This window comes from Neopsephotus bourkii, unplaced genomic scaffold (assembly GCF_033783945.1).
Source record: "Neopsephotus bourkii isolate Nb327-2 ecotype Australia unplaced genomic scaffold, CSIRO-AGI_Nbou_v1 NB_610, whole genome shotgun sequence".
NCBI lineage: Eukaryota > Metazoa > Chordata > Aves > Psittaciformes > Psittacidae > Neopsephotus > Neopsephotus bourkii.
This window is the reverse complement of record NW_026901110.1, coordinates 184,058-198,212: the sequence shown is the minus strand read 5'-3', so window position 1 is coordinate 198,212 and position 14,155 is coordinate 184,058. Positions and strand designations below refer to the sequence as shown.

At 59.3% G+C, this 14,155-nt stretch overlaps 1 protein-coding gene across 2 annotated transcripts; it reads left to right on the top strand.

Moving 5' to 3' along the window:
- Nucleotides 1-876: 876 nt before the first annotated feature.
- Nucleotides 877-12,844, top strand: DBNL (drebrin like). 2 transcript variants are annotated; one of them, XM_061351834.1, is made up of 14 exons: nucleotides 880-1,037; nucleotides 2,021-2,076; nucleotides 3,736-3,848; nucleotides 4,341-4,415; nucleotides 4,817-4,963; nucleotides 5,044-5,121; nucleotides 5,302-5,453; nucleotides 7,077-7,131; nucleotides 7,456-7,530; nucleotides 7,610-7,712; nucleotides 9,312-9,461; nucleotides 10,786-10,892; nucleotides 11,774-11,876; nucleotides 12,504-12,844. In XM_061351834.1, the coding sequence occupies exons 1-14, from the start codon at nucleotides 955-957 to the stop codon at nucleotides 12,641-12,643; spliced, it is 1,437 nt and encodes a 478-aa protein (XP_061207818.1). In that variant the 5' UTR covers nucleotides 880-954; the 3' UTR covers nucleotides 12,644-12,844. The 2 variants fall into 2 exon arrangements, with proteins under 2 accessions (XP_061207819.1, XP_061207818.1); XM_061351835.1 differs by lacking the exon at nucleotides 4,341-4,415 and having other exon boundaries at nucleotides 877-1,037.
- The last annotated feature ends 1,311 nt before the right edge of the window (nucleotides 12,845-14,155 follow it).

Below are 14,155 nucleotides of genomic sequence, written 5' to 3'. Positions count from 1 at the left end.
GTGGGATGGGAGGTCCACGGGACGGAGGAGATGATGGTGGGATGGGAGGTCCATGGGATGGAGGAGATGATGGTGGGATGGGAGGTCCATCGGATGGAGATGATTGTGGGATGGGAGGTCCATGGGGTGGAAGAGATGATGGTGGGATGGGAGGTCCATGGGATGGAGTGGTGAGCTGGGACCATCGGACACCCCAGGACCCTCAGACACCCCAGGAGCCTCAGCTGCTCCAGGACCTGTGGCTGCCCAGGAGCTTCAGCTGCCCTGGAATCCTTGGACATCGTGGGGGCTCCAGGCAGAGCTTGGCAAGATGGAAAATGGGGAAATCCATGGATTTGTCTCAATCCTGGAGCGAGAGGGGGATTTGGAGAGGCTGCGTTGGAGCCCTGGAAGTGGGGGGCACTGGGGCCATGTCTGGGTGTCTTGGGGTGCAGGGTGTGGGGCCACGCTGGGGGTTGGGGACCCCTGGGGTTGTGATGGGAGAGGGGACCCCGAGAACCACCCCAAAAACTGCTCTGGGATGGGGCTCTCCAAAACCTGGTTTGAGGCGGGGTCTCCCAGAGCTGCCCCGGGATGGGGGACCGGGGGTCAAGGTCCCCGTGAGCCACCAAAGGACGGGGCCGGGCCCGGCGAGTCCGGGGGGAGCCCCGAATCCCCGTGAGGGGAGGGGCGGGGCAATAAGAGGGGCGTGGTCGTTGGGGGCGTGGTCTGCAGAGCAGTCATGGGGAGGGGCGATCGGGGCGCGGCCTAGAAGCGAGGGGGCGTGGTTTAATCAGGGGCGTGCAGATCGGGGCGGGGTTGCGTAGGGGGCGTGGCCTCGAGGCCAAGGGGCGGGGTTAGCCGAGGGGGCGTGGCCTGCCGGTGCAGGGGGCGGGCCGTGCCGGTGCGGTTCCGGGGCGGGCCCGCGGCAGCGCGGCGGGGCCGGGCCGGGCCGGAGCCGGAGCTGTCGGTGTCATGGCGCTGAACCTCGGCAAGAACGGGCGGGCGCTGCAGGAGGCCTACGGGCGGGTGGTGGCGGCGGGGAGCCCGACGGACTGGTGAGGGCCGGAGGCGGGCGGGAAGGGTCCGGAAAGGGAGAGTGAGGGGGCCCGGAAGGGATGTGGGGTGCATGGGGGGGATGGGGGGTGCACGGGGGTGATGGGATGTGGGATGCGTGGGGGTGATGGGGGATGGGTGCATGGGGGTGATGGGGGGATGTGGGGTGCATGGGGGGATGGGGGGTTGGGTGTATGGGGGGGATGGGGGGATGTGGGGTGCATGGGGGGGGATGGGTGCATGTGGGTGATGGGGGATGTGGGGTGCATGGGGGGATGTGGGGTGCATGGGGGGATGGGGGGTTGGGTGCATGGGGGCGATGGGGGGATGTGGGGGGGTGGGGGTGGGGTGATGGGGGGATGTGGGGTGTATGGGAGCAATGGGGGGATGTGGGGTGCATGGGGGATGGGGGAGGATGGGTGCATGGGGGTGATGGGGGGATGTGGGGTGCATGGGGGTGATGGGGAGGGGTGTGGAGTGTATGGGGGGATGGGTGCATGAGAGTGATGGGGGGATGTGGGGTGCATGAGGGGGATGTGGGGTGCATGTGGAGGCTGTGGGATGCATATGGGTGCTGTGGGGGTGCATGTGGGGGTGTTCCAGGGGGTTGTAGGGTGTATAGGGTGGGAATCTGAGGGGGAGTGGGAGGCAGAAGTGGAACCTGGATAGGGAGGTTGGGGGGGGCAGGTAGGGTTTTGGGGGTGCATAGGGGAAGGTTTAAGGCTTGGCTGGTGCCTCAGTGGGGCTGTGGGGTGGGAACTGTGAATGAGCAGCGTGGGGGTATCTGTGGGGTGCATGGCAGGGACTGGAGGTGAGGGGGTGGTGGGGATGTGGGGGCAGAGATCAGGGGATGTGTGGTGTTGGGGGGCAGGCAGCACGGGGACCCCATTGCAGTGTGTGCATTGGGGCGAGGACACCCCAAAGGGCACCGTGAGCTTTTGGGGTGCACCGCAGGGGCTCAGCTCCGCTCTTGCCTTCACTTCAGGGCTCTGTTCACCTACGAAGGCAACAGCAACGACCTGCGCGTGGCCGGCTCCGGGGGTGAGTGCAGGGGGGGGGACCATGGATGAGGATGGGGCTGTTTGCAGGGCTCTGCACCCCGCATCCAGCAGGGTCCTGTGCTGTGTTTGTGCCTCAAGCCCTGAGCATGGGAGCAGTGGGGGGGGCTTGGGGCAGGTTCTGGGTCTCTTTTCCTGGTGTTTTTCCATAAGGTTGTGAAGTTTGGGTCCCGGTGCCTCTCTGCAGGGGTTTAGATCCCAGCTGCCCACAAAGGAAGGACCGGGAAGCGCTTCCTGGCTTTCCCAGGCTGGTGATTCCAGGCTGCTGCTGCTCTGCTCTCTTTGCTTCCCCACTTGATGGGGGTCAGTGTGTGTGTTCCTTATGTGGCTGCTGGAGCTGGGGCAGTGCAGGCAGGCAGGATGCTCTGCTCTCCATCTGCATCCTGCAGCGTTCCCTGCCCGATTGCCTTTCCCATTTGGAAGCGGTTCCTCACAATCCACAAGCTCTCGGTGCTTGGGGTTGGGGAGTTGGGCAGGGAGTAACTTGATGAAATAGAACAAGGGAAAGTGTAGAGTCCTGCATCTGGGCAGGAACAACCCCAGGTTCCAGTATAGGTTGGGGAACGACCTGTTAGAGAGCAGTGTAGGGGAGAGGGACCTGGGGGTCCTGGTGGACGACAGGGTGACCATGAGCCGACACTGTGCCCTTGTGGCCAAGAAGGCCAATGGCATCCTGGGGTGTATTAGAAGGGGGGTGGTTAGTAGGTCGAGAGAGGTTCTCCTTCCCCTCTACTCTGCCCTGGTGAGACCCCATCTGGAATATTGTGTCCAGTTCTGGGCCCCTCAGTTTAAGGAGGACAGGGACCTGCTGGAGAGAGTCCAGCGCAGGGCAACTGAGATGATGAAGGGAGTGGAGCATCTCCCTTATGAGGAGAGACTGAGGGAGCTGGGTCTCTATAGCTTGGAGAAGAGGAGACCGAGGGGTGACCTTATTAGTGTATATCAATATATAAAGGGGGAGTGTCCCGAGGATGGAGCCAGGCTCTTCTCAGTGGCAAACAATGATAGGACAAGGGGCAATGGGTGCAAACTGGAACACAAGAGGTCCCTTCCAATCTCTAACATACTGGGGTACTGTGATACTGTGAAACGGGGCGGCGGGTCCTAGTGCAGTGCAGAGACCTGCTGGAAAGCAGTCACTGCTTTTCCAAGGGTCCCACAACCCCAAGCAGGAGGAGCTGTGGCCGGGGGATGTTTCTCTTGAAAAGACACGGCCTTTTTTTGTGTTTTCTCTCCTTTTCTGGCAGTTTTTTGGCCTCATCTTCCAGCAGGAGCGATGCTGCGGTCCATGGGGCAGCGCAGCCCTGCCCATCGAGCACCCTCTGGTCACTGAGCAGAGCTGGGCTCTGCTTCTCCATCCCTGAGCCCTGCCCTGGGGGTTACACCAGTGAGGAGGGTGCGGGCTGGGGTTTCCTCCTGCTTTACCCTGCACCAGCTTCCTGCTTGGTGAAGCGCCAGAGGTGGAAGGAGGGAGGGGAACAAGGCCCAGCTGGTTCCTCCTTTGCTGCTCAGGACTGCCCTGATCCTCCCCATGCTGTTTGCTGGTGGTGGAGGTGCTCTCCTTGCAGCATGGGTTTGGGTAGGAGCATCCTTCCCACTGTGGGTACCTGCCTCACAGCCTCTCCTTTCCCTCCTGGGGCAGATGGTGGCCTGGAGGAGATGGTGGAGGAGCTCAACAGCGGGAAGGTGATGTACGCCTTCTGCAGGGTGAAGGACCCCAACTCCGGCCTGCCCAAATACGTCCTCATCAACTGGGTGAGTGGGGACTGGCCTTCACCTTTCCCAGGAAGGGCCTCGGGGGGGAAATCACCGTTTCTCCCTTCAATTCCCTTTGGAATTGCTCCCTTCCTGCACATTGAATCCCTTCCACCAAGCTGCAGTACCAAGGACTTCCCATGCCCACTGCTGTGGATGCATAGCCCAAGCCCCATGGATGCAGGCAAAGAGAAACAGGGAGGATTCCCTTCCCTGTTGCAGCTCTCTGGCCATGGAGCTCGCTTGGCTGCTGGTGACACTGCTGGCAAATGGCTCTGAACCCATCTAGGATGGGTTGAGTGAAGCACCTGAGGGGGGGCAGGAGCCTGGAGCCCTCATGGTGCTGCCATTGTCATAGCATCATGGAATGGTTTGGGTTGAAGGGAGCTTAAACCTCACCCAGCTCCATCCCCTGCCACAGCAGGGACCCCTTCCACTGGAGCAGCTTGCTCCAAGCCCCTGTGTCCAACCTGGCCTCCACTCTCTTCACAGACTGGGGAAGGTGTGAATGACGTGAGGAAAGGAGCCTGCGCCAACCACCTCAGCACCGTAGCCAACTTCCTAAAGGTCTGCTCCTCTTCCCTGCTTCCTCCCCACATCCATGGCCCCTGGCTTAGGGAATGGCCATGGGGACCCTGCTCGGCTCACACTGCTCTTTGGGTGGCACAGAGGTGTCTGCAGGCGGGAGCTCGGGGCTCCCTCCACTGTCACAACCCTTCTGCAGTCAAAACCAGCTCTGGAGACTGCAGAGGAGGGGGAAAAGCCCCTTTGATCCCCAGGGAATGTTTGATTTCTCAGTGTTGGGATATCTTAACACGGCTGGGGACCTCTTGTACTCACCTGAGCCCTTCTCCTTCCCTTGGGAGCTCTGGGAGCACAGATGGGACCCATCAAGGCAGTGTGATGGGTTGGTTTAGTGGCTCCTAGAGCCACCCTCTCACTCCCTGCTTGCCTTTCCCCCTGCTCAGGGGGCTCATGTCACCATCAACGCTCGCGCCGAGGAGGACGTGGAGCCTGAGCTCATCATGGAGAAGGTGGCCAAGGCCTCTGGGGCCAACTACAGCTTCCACAAGGAGAACAGCAAGTTCCAGGACTCGGGCCCTCAGGCTCCTGTGGTGAGTTGGCTCCAATGGGGGGCTTCCTGTGGGGTTGCTCAGTGCCTGCTGCTCACAGGTGCTGCCTTTGCCTCCCCCAGGGCTCTGTCTATCAGAAGACGAACGCGATGTCCGAAATCAAGAGGGTCAATAAGGATAACTTCTGGGCCAAAGCAGAGGTGGGTGCTGGAGGGGGAGGCTTTAGGGGGAGGTTTGTCTCCATCTGCACCTTCCCTCTCTGACCTGCCTGGAGTCAGGATCCAGACCCCAAGTGAGGATGGAGCTGGGTGCATTGGTGGCACGGTGTGGGTAAGGCCCAGCAGCATCAACCCCGTGCTCTGCTGTGTGTGCCCTGGTAGAAGGATGAAGAGAACCGGAGGCTGGAGGAGAAGAGGAGAGCAGAGGAGGAGCGGCAGCGGCTGGAGCGGGAGCGGAGGGAGCGGGAGCTGCAGGAAGCAGCAGGGAGGGAGCAGAGATTCAAAGCGAGATCCAATGAGATCGAAGCCCAAAAGTGAGTCCCTGCCACTGGCGCTGCTCAGAGCCCATCCTGCTCTTGGGGTCTCTTGGCTCTGCTCTCAGGGGTGCCCTTGTCCCTTCCGAGCTGCGGGCAGAGCTGTTCCTCAGCTCCTGTGTGTGCATTCCCTGCTGCTGCAGTCACTGCACTTCCACTTCACAGCATCACAGTACCCCAGTATGTTAGAGATAGGAAGCGACCTCAAAAGCTCATCCAGTCCAATCCCCCTGCCGGAGCAGGAACACCTGGATAAGGTTACACAGGAACGTGTCCAGGCGGGTTTTGAATGGCTCCAGAGAAGGAGACTCCACAACCTCCCTGGGCAGCCTGTTCCAGTGTTCTGTATGAATTCATTTACTTTGTTTTACTTCAGTGGGGCTGCAAACTGGTGCACAGTTCATTCAAACAGGGTTTTTGAAGGAATACATCTTCAGGTTTTGCAAAAAAAGGGCAGAGGTTATTAGATTTAAGGAAAAGTTTGCTTACCTTTCTGTTTAACCCAAAGTGACAATGCCTACAATTATAAAACTTTATGAAAATGGAAAAGTTAAATCACAGCTAAATCACTTCACCTACCAAATTTGGGAAAAAATGGTCTTATCTGGCCATTAACACCTTCCAGGTAATCTGCAAATGAACCTCCTTTCATTCCACATCATCAAACAAGCACATACTTTCTTCAGATTAGTCCCACCACAAAGATATTTAACATTACTGTTTCTATCTTCTTCACCTCCTCTAGGAGAAACAGGTCTTCAGTTCCCCATGCCCCTAGTCCATCCAGTATTTTTGCTGGGATCAGACTACCTGAAAACTGTTGGACACTTTATGTTCCTTGTGATGCAGAGGGAACAATGGGGTGTGAAGGGGATTGGCTTCAGGTCACACTGGGGCAGGTTCAGCCCCGTGGTGCTCTGCCTTTGGGGCTCTGATCCCCCTCCTAGTGCTTGTGGGGCCCGAGCCAGCATCGCTCTGCTCCTGCTGATGGGAAGGGGTTGAGTTCCCTTTGCTCACTGTCCTGGAGGGTTGGCCGGGCTGTGGGCTCCTCCAGCTTGAGTGGGGATAGCATCTCCCTGGCCAAACCACAGCCACGTCCAGCAGCATCCATGGCTCTCCCTGCCCCAGGACCAAGCCTGAAACGTGTTACTGAAGCCCATAGCCACTGTTTGTGGGGTACCAGGGGTTCAGGCTGGCTGATGGAGGGCTCTGAGCCCTGCAGAGAGGAGGCAGCATGTGCAGGGCCCGGCATTGTGCTCTCTCTGCTGATTTCCTTCCTCTCTGAGCCTGTGTTGGGCGGTGGAGCTCGCTCTGCAGCAGCAGTGGGCACTGCCTTCCTGTTTGGAGCTCGGATGGGGAAGTCTGCCTGGTCCCTCCATGCCGGATGCTCGTGTCTGTGCTGCTGGAGGAAGAGCTGCTGCTGCTCTGCCCCTCTGCCCTTGCCCCCTGCACAGCTCCAGGGGTGGCCTGAGGCTCCTCATCCGGCCCAGCAGTGAGGGGCAGTGTCCTTCCTGTGCTCTTCCCTGGGTAGCTCAGCAGGGCAAGGTCCCAGAGCAGCCCCATGCAGGGCAAAGCCCTCATCCTGCCTGGTTGCTAACCTCACTTTATCACTTGCCTCCCCAGGAGACTCCAGCAGCAGCAAGAGGCAGAGCTCAGGGACAAGGAGCAGCAGCAATGGGTGAGCTTCAGTGTTAGCCCCTGTTTCTTCCCCCAGTGTCCATGATGGAGAGCACAGGGTGCTGTGGGGCAGGGGCAGGAGGTTGATGGAGGAGCTCCCCAGGCACTGAGAGCTCAGTGTGGAGAAGAGCCTGGAGGAAACTGAGTCCGTATCTGGAGCCCAGCAAACCTGCATCTCGCTCCAGCTGCAGGGGGTTTCTCCTCATTCACCCTCCAGCACCGTGGCTGTTCCCTGTTCCCATTTCCCCAGTCCTTGGGGCTGCCTGGGGAGATTGGGGCTGGCCGGGCCCCCCCAGAGCCTGCAGGAAACCCTCTTGTGCTGCAGAAGGAGCGGGCAGAGGAGTACGAGGCCAGGAGGCAGAAGGGCATCACAAGGAGTGAGTCGGTGGAGAAGGCACAGGTACAGAGCCAGGCTCCCTGCTCCCATCCTCCTTTGGCTCCATAGGGGGGGCATTGACCCTGGGCTCTTCCCTTTGCAGGAGGCTGCCTCGCTGATAGCACAGAGAGAGGTGAACCCCCGGGACATCTTCAAGCAGAGGGAGAGGTCGGTGCCAGTGGAGGCAGCAGTGGCTTCGCAGCCAGGTACAGCAAGGAGCTGGTTCCCAATCCCAATCCCAATCCCAATCCTGGGTCAGCCTCTGTGTGTTACCTGTGAGGCCACAGTTCCTGCCCCCCCACAGTGTTCTCTGCCGTGGGCAATGTCACACCCAGCCCATGTAGTTTTCCATGGTAAGGCTCTTGCTGGGGGCTGTGCCAGGATTTGGCAGCTGGGGTGAGAGTTTTCATGCTTTGGCTCTGCTTCTGGAGCTTAAACTTCGTATTTAAAATGAAAATCAAGCATATTAATGGTAGAAAGGGACCCCTGTCCTGGTGTGTCCTGGCTGCCATCCATTCACCTGCACTGGGCACTGGGGAGGCTGCACCTTGAACCCTGTGTTCAGTTCTGGGCCCTCACTACAAGGGAGACATTGAGGGGCTGGAGCGGGGCCAGAGAAGGGAATGGAGCTGGTGCAGGGCCTGGAGCACAGGGGTGATGGGGAAGGGCTGAGGGACCTGGGGGGTTCAGATGGAGAAGGGAAGGCTCAGGGGGGACCTGATGGCTGCCTCCAACTGCCTGACAGGAGGATGGAGCTGGGCTCTGCTCCCAAGGAACAAGGGATGGGACAAGAGGAACCGGCCTCAAGCTGCACCAGGGCAGGTTTAGATGGAGCTGAGGAACAATTCCTGCCCCAGAGGGTGCTCAGGCATTGGAACAGGCTGCCCAGGGCAGGGTCCCTGCAGGTGCTCACACCCCCTCAGTGCCATGGGGTGGCCGTGGCAGCGCTGGGGTAAGGGTTGGACTGGGTGAGCTTAAAGGGCTTTTCCAACCTGGCTGATTCTGTGATTCATTCCCCCCGTTTTCCACTGGCTGAACCAAGCAGCAGTGTGTTCTTTCAGAAGAGACCAATCTGCTCTAAGATCTGATCAGATAGAAAGCAGGAAGCTGAGGAAGCAAAGCTGAAAGCAGCTGAGGAAGCAGCTGAGCACCCGTGCTAGCTCAATGCTCTCAGGCAGCTCAGCCTCCTCCCATCTATCTGGAGTTCATCTGGAAGAAGCACTTCTGTGATAGGAGCACACAATCCCTTGGGGTTTCCCTCCCCAGTGGCTTCCAGTGGTGGAAAGGGAGACAAGTGCCCTGGTACTGGTAAAACCCAGGGGCTGAGGGCAGGTTTGTGAGCCTTGGTGCTTGTTCAGGGCTGTGCTGGGGTAGGGTTTGCCTCGTAACTCTCCTGCTTTGCTTTTGTTTGCCTTTGGAGGTGTAGATGGAGGAGATACAGGCAGAGTTACCCGCTGCCAAAGGAGCAGTTTGAATCCTACCCCTCCCATTGCTGCTCCTAATGTCTGGAATTCAGGGCCTGGGTGACCCCATCCTCCCCAGAACTCTTCCTCCCCCCAAAACGTGCCTTTCTCTTCTTTGTGCTGCAGCTCCTGCTGTAACCAGGAGACAAACTCGTTTTCCACAGCCAGGATTAGAGCTGGAAAATCCTGCTTAGGAGGCTGATGGAGCTGGGGGCTCCTATGGCAAAAAGCACCCGACAGCCCCCCTCTGTAACTGAACCCTTTGGGCCATGGAGCTGTTGCTGCATGGAGGAAGCCTCAGCACTGGCCCTGCTCCTGCAGCTCATCCCTATCCTTTCCTAGGCAAGCTTCGCAGCCCTTTCCTGCAGAAGGAGGTGGACTCAGCCCCGAGCCCTGCCTGCCCCGTGTCCCCTGCCCGGGGCACTGCTCCCACCGCCTTCATCCCCTCTGGTGCCCGGGGGACGCCTCCAGCCTCTCCGGTGCCCGCAGCAGGTACGTGGTGTAGCTGTGCACTGACAGAGTCCCCAAGGGGCAGCTTGAGGCCAGGCTCTGAGTTTCTGGTTCAGGTCTTCAGGCCAGAAACCAGAGTTTGTCCCAGGGCTGAGCGTGATGCTGAGGCTGGGGAAGGAGGGGAGTTACTGCTGCCTGCTGGGGAGGTCCCTGCGTTGCCTCCTTCAGCCTTCCAGTGCCTGAAGGGGCTGCAGGGAACCTGGAGAGGGGCTTGGGACAAGGGCTTGTAGGGACAGGCCAAGGGGAATGGCTTGAACCTGCCCGAGGGGAGACTGAGCTGAGCTCTTAGGCAGAAGCTCTTCCCTGTGAGGGTGCTGAGGCACTGGCACAGGGTGCCCAGAGAAGCTGTGGCTGCCCCATCCCTGGCAGTGCTCAAGGCCAGGTTGGACACAGGGGCTTGGAGCAAGCTGCTCCAGTGGAAGGGGTCCCTGCCCATGGAAAGGATTGGAGCTGGATGAGCTTTAAGCTCCCTTCCAACAGTGACCAGGCTGAGTCTGTGATAAGCAGAGGGCTCAGTGGCCGAGGGGCTGAGGACATCTCCTGGCTGAAAGGCTGAAATTCAGCTCCGTGCACCCCCAGAGCCCCTCCTGCTGCAGGGGATGTGAAGTTTGCTCCCAGGCCTTTCCAAAATGCCTTCGAGAGAAGCCAAGGACCTTTTCTGCCCCTGTGCAGGAGCAGCTCGGGCGGTCAGGGCTGTTTCATCACCCCAGGGAAGGCAGAGGGTTGGTGCCTGTTGTCAGTGCACGGTTGCAGGGCTCCCTGCACATCGCTGCCCTCACTGGGGTGATGGCAGGGAGAGGGACCCGTGCTGGGGAGAGCTTGCTCTGCTCTGTCCTCTCCAGGAGGTCTGTATGGGGAGAGCAAGCCTGGAGGAGGGCTGGTTGCATCCAAAGGGTCTCCCCATGGGCTGAGGGTGACATTGGGGTGTTCACATCCCTGCTGCTTGGCCCCGTGCTGCTCACGGCCCTGCCCAAGGCTACCGCAGTCACCACTAGATGCTGCTCTTGACCAGGGTCTCTGCACCAAGCCTTCCCCATCAGGCTTGAGGAGCAGCTTGGGAATGGTTCATCCTGAGCAAGCTTCTTCCTTTCCCCATTGGAGGGCCTGGATCTCTCCCTTGTCTTTCCTATCATTCCATAAGCCCCCACTGGCCCCATGGGTTTGTGCTTGCTGGGCAGGAGGTCAGGGAGCATCCATGCATCATGAGTTTGGTGGCACTTCAGCCTGGAGCAGGAGCTGGACCAGTGAGGGGCGAGGGGGAGGTTTTGGGGGTACCGTGGTGAGATCCCGTGTGCTTCCTTCACAGGGCGAGACTCGGGGTACAATTCCAGCGTCCCAGCTTCCCATGAGGAAGAGGCAAACCTCTATGAGGAGCCACCGGACTCCTCAGCCATCTATGAAGAACCCCCTCAGGTTGGTGCAATGGGATCTAAAACCAGTGGGGATCCCCCAAGCTCGGGCTGCATCCCCATGGGAATGCTGCTGCATCCTTCCCATTGCCAACAGGGAGCCGTGTTGGCTCTGAGCCCCTCTCACCGACTGCCCTAGGAGGTGATGATGGGGAAGGCTCTCAGCAGCCTCTCTCCTCCTCCTCCTGCTTTGCACGTCCCAGCCCATCAGAGCAGACAAAGCCCAGCTCTGTGGTGTGCTCTGTCAGCTTCTCCACTGTCTAATAGCAGGGTTGTGTCATGCTGCAGTGTTTCCCTTGGAGATGCGGTGGCCCTGTGGTTTCCTCTCCTTTAGTCATCCGCCCCTTCCCGGCTCTCAAACACAGAAGCATTTCAGACAGACTTGATCTGCTCATTCCCAAATCTGTCTGGAAGGGTTCAGCTTCCAGAGGAGCAGGGCTGGGGCTGAAACTGGAGCTGGTCCAGCTTCAACGGGTGCATCCATGGGGACGGTGAACCCCTGTCTGCAGCAGAGATCCCAAGGGATGTGGACTGGCTGCTGCCAGAGGGGTTGCCTGCTGCTGGTTTCTGGTGCTTCTGGTTAGGATGCTCCTTTAGGAGTCCATAGAGACACTTGGTGTGAGCTTCCCAGAGCCAACCTCCTGCACACAATGCTCTGATCCTTTGGGGGCTGCTCCGAGCCTCTGGGTGTTGTACACCTCCTTCCCACTGTTTCTCCTGCAGTTCAACAACTCCCCGTCCACCCAGTGAACCAAGGCGGGTTGTGATGTGCACCCCATTGTGTTGGGGTGGTGAGAGCCTGTTCTGCAGCCCCTTGCTCTGCTAACAAAGCCCCACTGCATCCTGCACACTGGTAACTCCTGTTCTTCTCTCTCCTTCCTGAAGGAACATGTGGATGATGCCAAATACGAGTACCCGGTGGAGTACCAGCAGCCGGACCTGACGGGGAAGGGGATCTGTGCCCGGGCGCTATATGACTACCAGGCTGGTAGGAGCTGCAGAGCCCAGCTCCCCCTCTGACCCTAGGGAGGGGGGCTTGCTGGGTCCAGTCTGTTTCCATCTTGCTCCTCCATAGAGGGTCTTACACCCAGACTGGGGCTGGAGTGGTTTGGGTTGAAGGGAGCTTAAAGCCCATCCAGCTCCAATCTCTGACATGGGCAGGGACCCCTTCCACTGGAGCAGCTTGCTCCAAGCCCCTGTGTCCAACCTGGCCTTGAGCACTGCCAGGGATGGGGCAGCCACAGCTTCTCTGGGCACCCTGTGCCAGCGCCTCAGCACCCTCACAGGGAAGAGCTTCTGCCTAAGAGCTCAGCTCAGTCTCCCCTCGGGCAGGTTCAAGCCATTCCCCTTGCCCTGTCCCTACAGGCCCTTGTCCCAAGCCCCTCTCCAGGTTCCCTGCAGCCCCTTTAGGCACTGGAGCTGCTCTAAGGTCTCCCCTTCAGGAGCCTTCTCTTCTCCAGGCTGCCCCAGCCCAGCTCTCTCAGCCTGGCTCCAGAGCAGAGCTGCTCCAGCCCTCCCAGCATCTCCATGGGAGATGCTGCATCTCCATCTCTTTCTCCCCTAACATCTGTTTCTCACTTCCCTCTCTTCCCTCCCTCTCTCTGCCTCATTCCAGCCGATGACACTGAGATCTCCTTTGATCCAGAGAACATCATCACCAACATCGAGATGATCGATGAGGGCTGGTGGCGCGGGTACGGCCCCGACGGCCACTTTGGCATGTTCCCGGCCAACTACGTGGAGCTGATCGAGTGAGGGGCCATGGGGCTCGCCCCCAGGCTGCTCCCAGTCCTCCCAATGGCTCTGCCTTCGAGTTCCTCCTCTTTTGACTCTGATTCTCTCTCCACACTGGTGCCATCGCCCTGCTCCCGGTGGGGCTGACCCCAGCACTGCTCCCTTCTCCCATCCCCTATTGCTGGCCCTTGGTTGGGATGAAGGCCCCAGTCCCATCCCAAGCCTTTGGGTCAGGCTCTGAATTCTCTTGCTGGGCTCAAGGATAAGGGATGACGAATCCCTTCCAGGGTATTTTCAGGGAACAAGTTGCCTCTTTCCCCACGCTCCCTCTGACCCTGTGGCCACCACAGAGCAGTTTTCCCCATTCCGGCTCGCTGGCGAGGCCCTTGCATTGCTTTTAGGGGTTTAACATCACCTGCAGAGGTGAAACCTCCTCTGCAGCGTTGCCACCACCCCTGAACCTCGCCATGAGCATCCCCCTCTGCTGTCCCCACCACAGGGGTTCGCTTTTCTCTTCCCTGTCCCCAAACCACGCTCCAGGCTGTGTGAATGAGCTCCCGTGGAGGGGGGCCAGCGAGGCCAAAGGGGGGGTTTGGGTCTGTCTTTTGGTCTGTCTCCCATGGGACCCCCCAATCACCCCAAATTCACTGTGAACAAGGAAGAGCCCAGCCCAGCCGCCACCTTCCCCTTGTTGAGTCTCTTCCCTGGTGTTGCTTTAGGAGTAGAAGGAGAGGATGGGTTTGAGGGTGCCCGTTCCCCCTGTGGCCCTGTGGGCTCTTTCCCCACTGCTTGCTCCTCCCCATCCCTCCCAGCAACAATAAAAGGGCTTTTCTTTGGTGATGGATGTGTGGTCCCGTGCAGGAATTGGGGTGAAATGCCAGTGTTTTGGTGCAGGGAGGGCAGAGCTCTCCTGTTCCCAACATCAGCTCTGAGCACTAAGGGGAATCACCCCATGGTTTTGGAATGGGTGCCCCAGCATCAGGCAGTGAGGGGCAGGACTTGGCCCCATCCCTTTATTCACTGGGGCCTAGGTGCAGGATGGGGAACATGCTTTGGGATGGGGACAGTGTGGGGACAGCAGGGACATGGGGGTGATAGGCACAGGGATGCACAGTGTTGAGGGCATGCGGGTGATGGGGGTGCAGCAGGAGTGGGGAGCTTGTGTTGGCACAGGGTTACTATGGACAGGGCACAGGTTTGGAATGCTGTGGGGATAGGGAAGGGAATGGCATGGATGGTGGGTGGGCAAAGGGATGGGGATGAGGGTGGGGATGACATGGGAATGGGATAGGGATGGAGAAAGGGATGGGGATGACAGAGACAGGATGGGGAAAGGGATGGGATGGGCAAAAGGATGAGGATGGGACAACATGGGGATGGGAAAAGGGATGGGGATGGGAAAAGGGATGGGGATGGGCAAAAGGATGAGGATGGGACAACATGGGGATGGGAAAAGGGATGGGGATGGGCAAAAGGATGAGGATGGGACAACATGGGGATGGGATGGGGATGGGAAAAGGGATGGGGATGGGC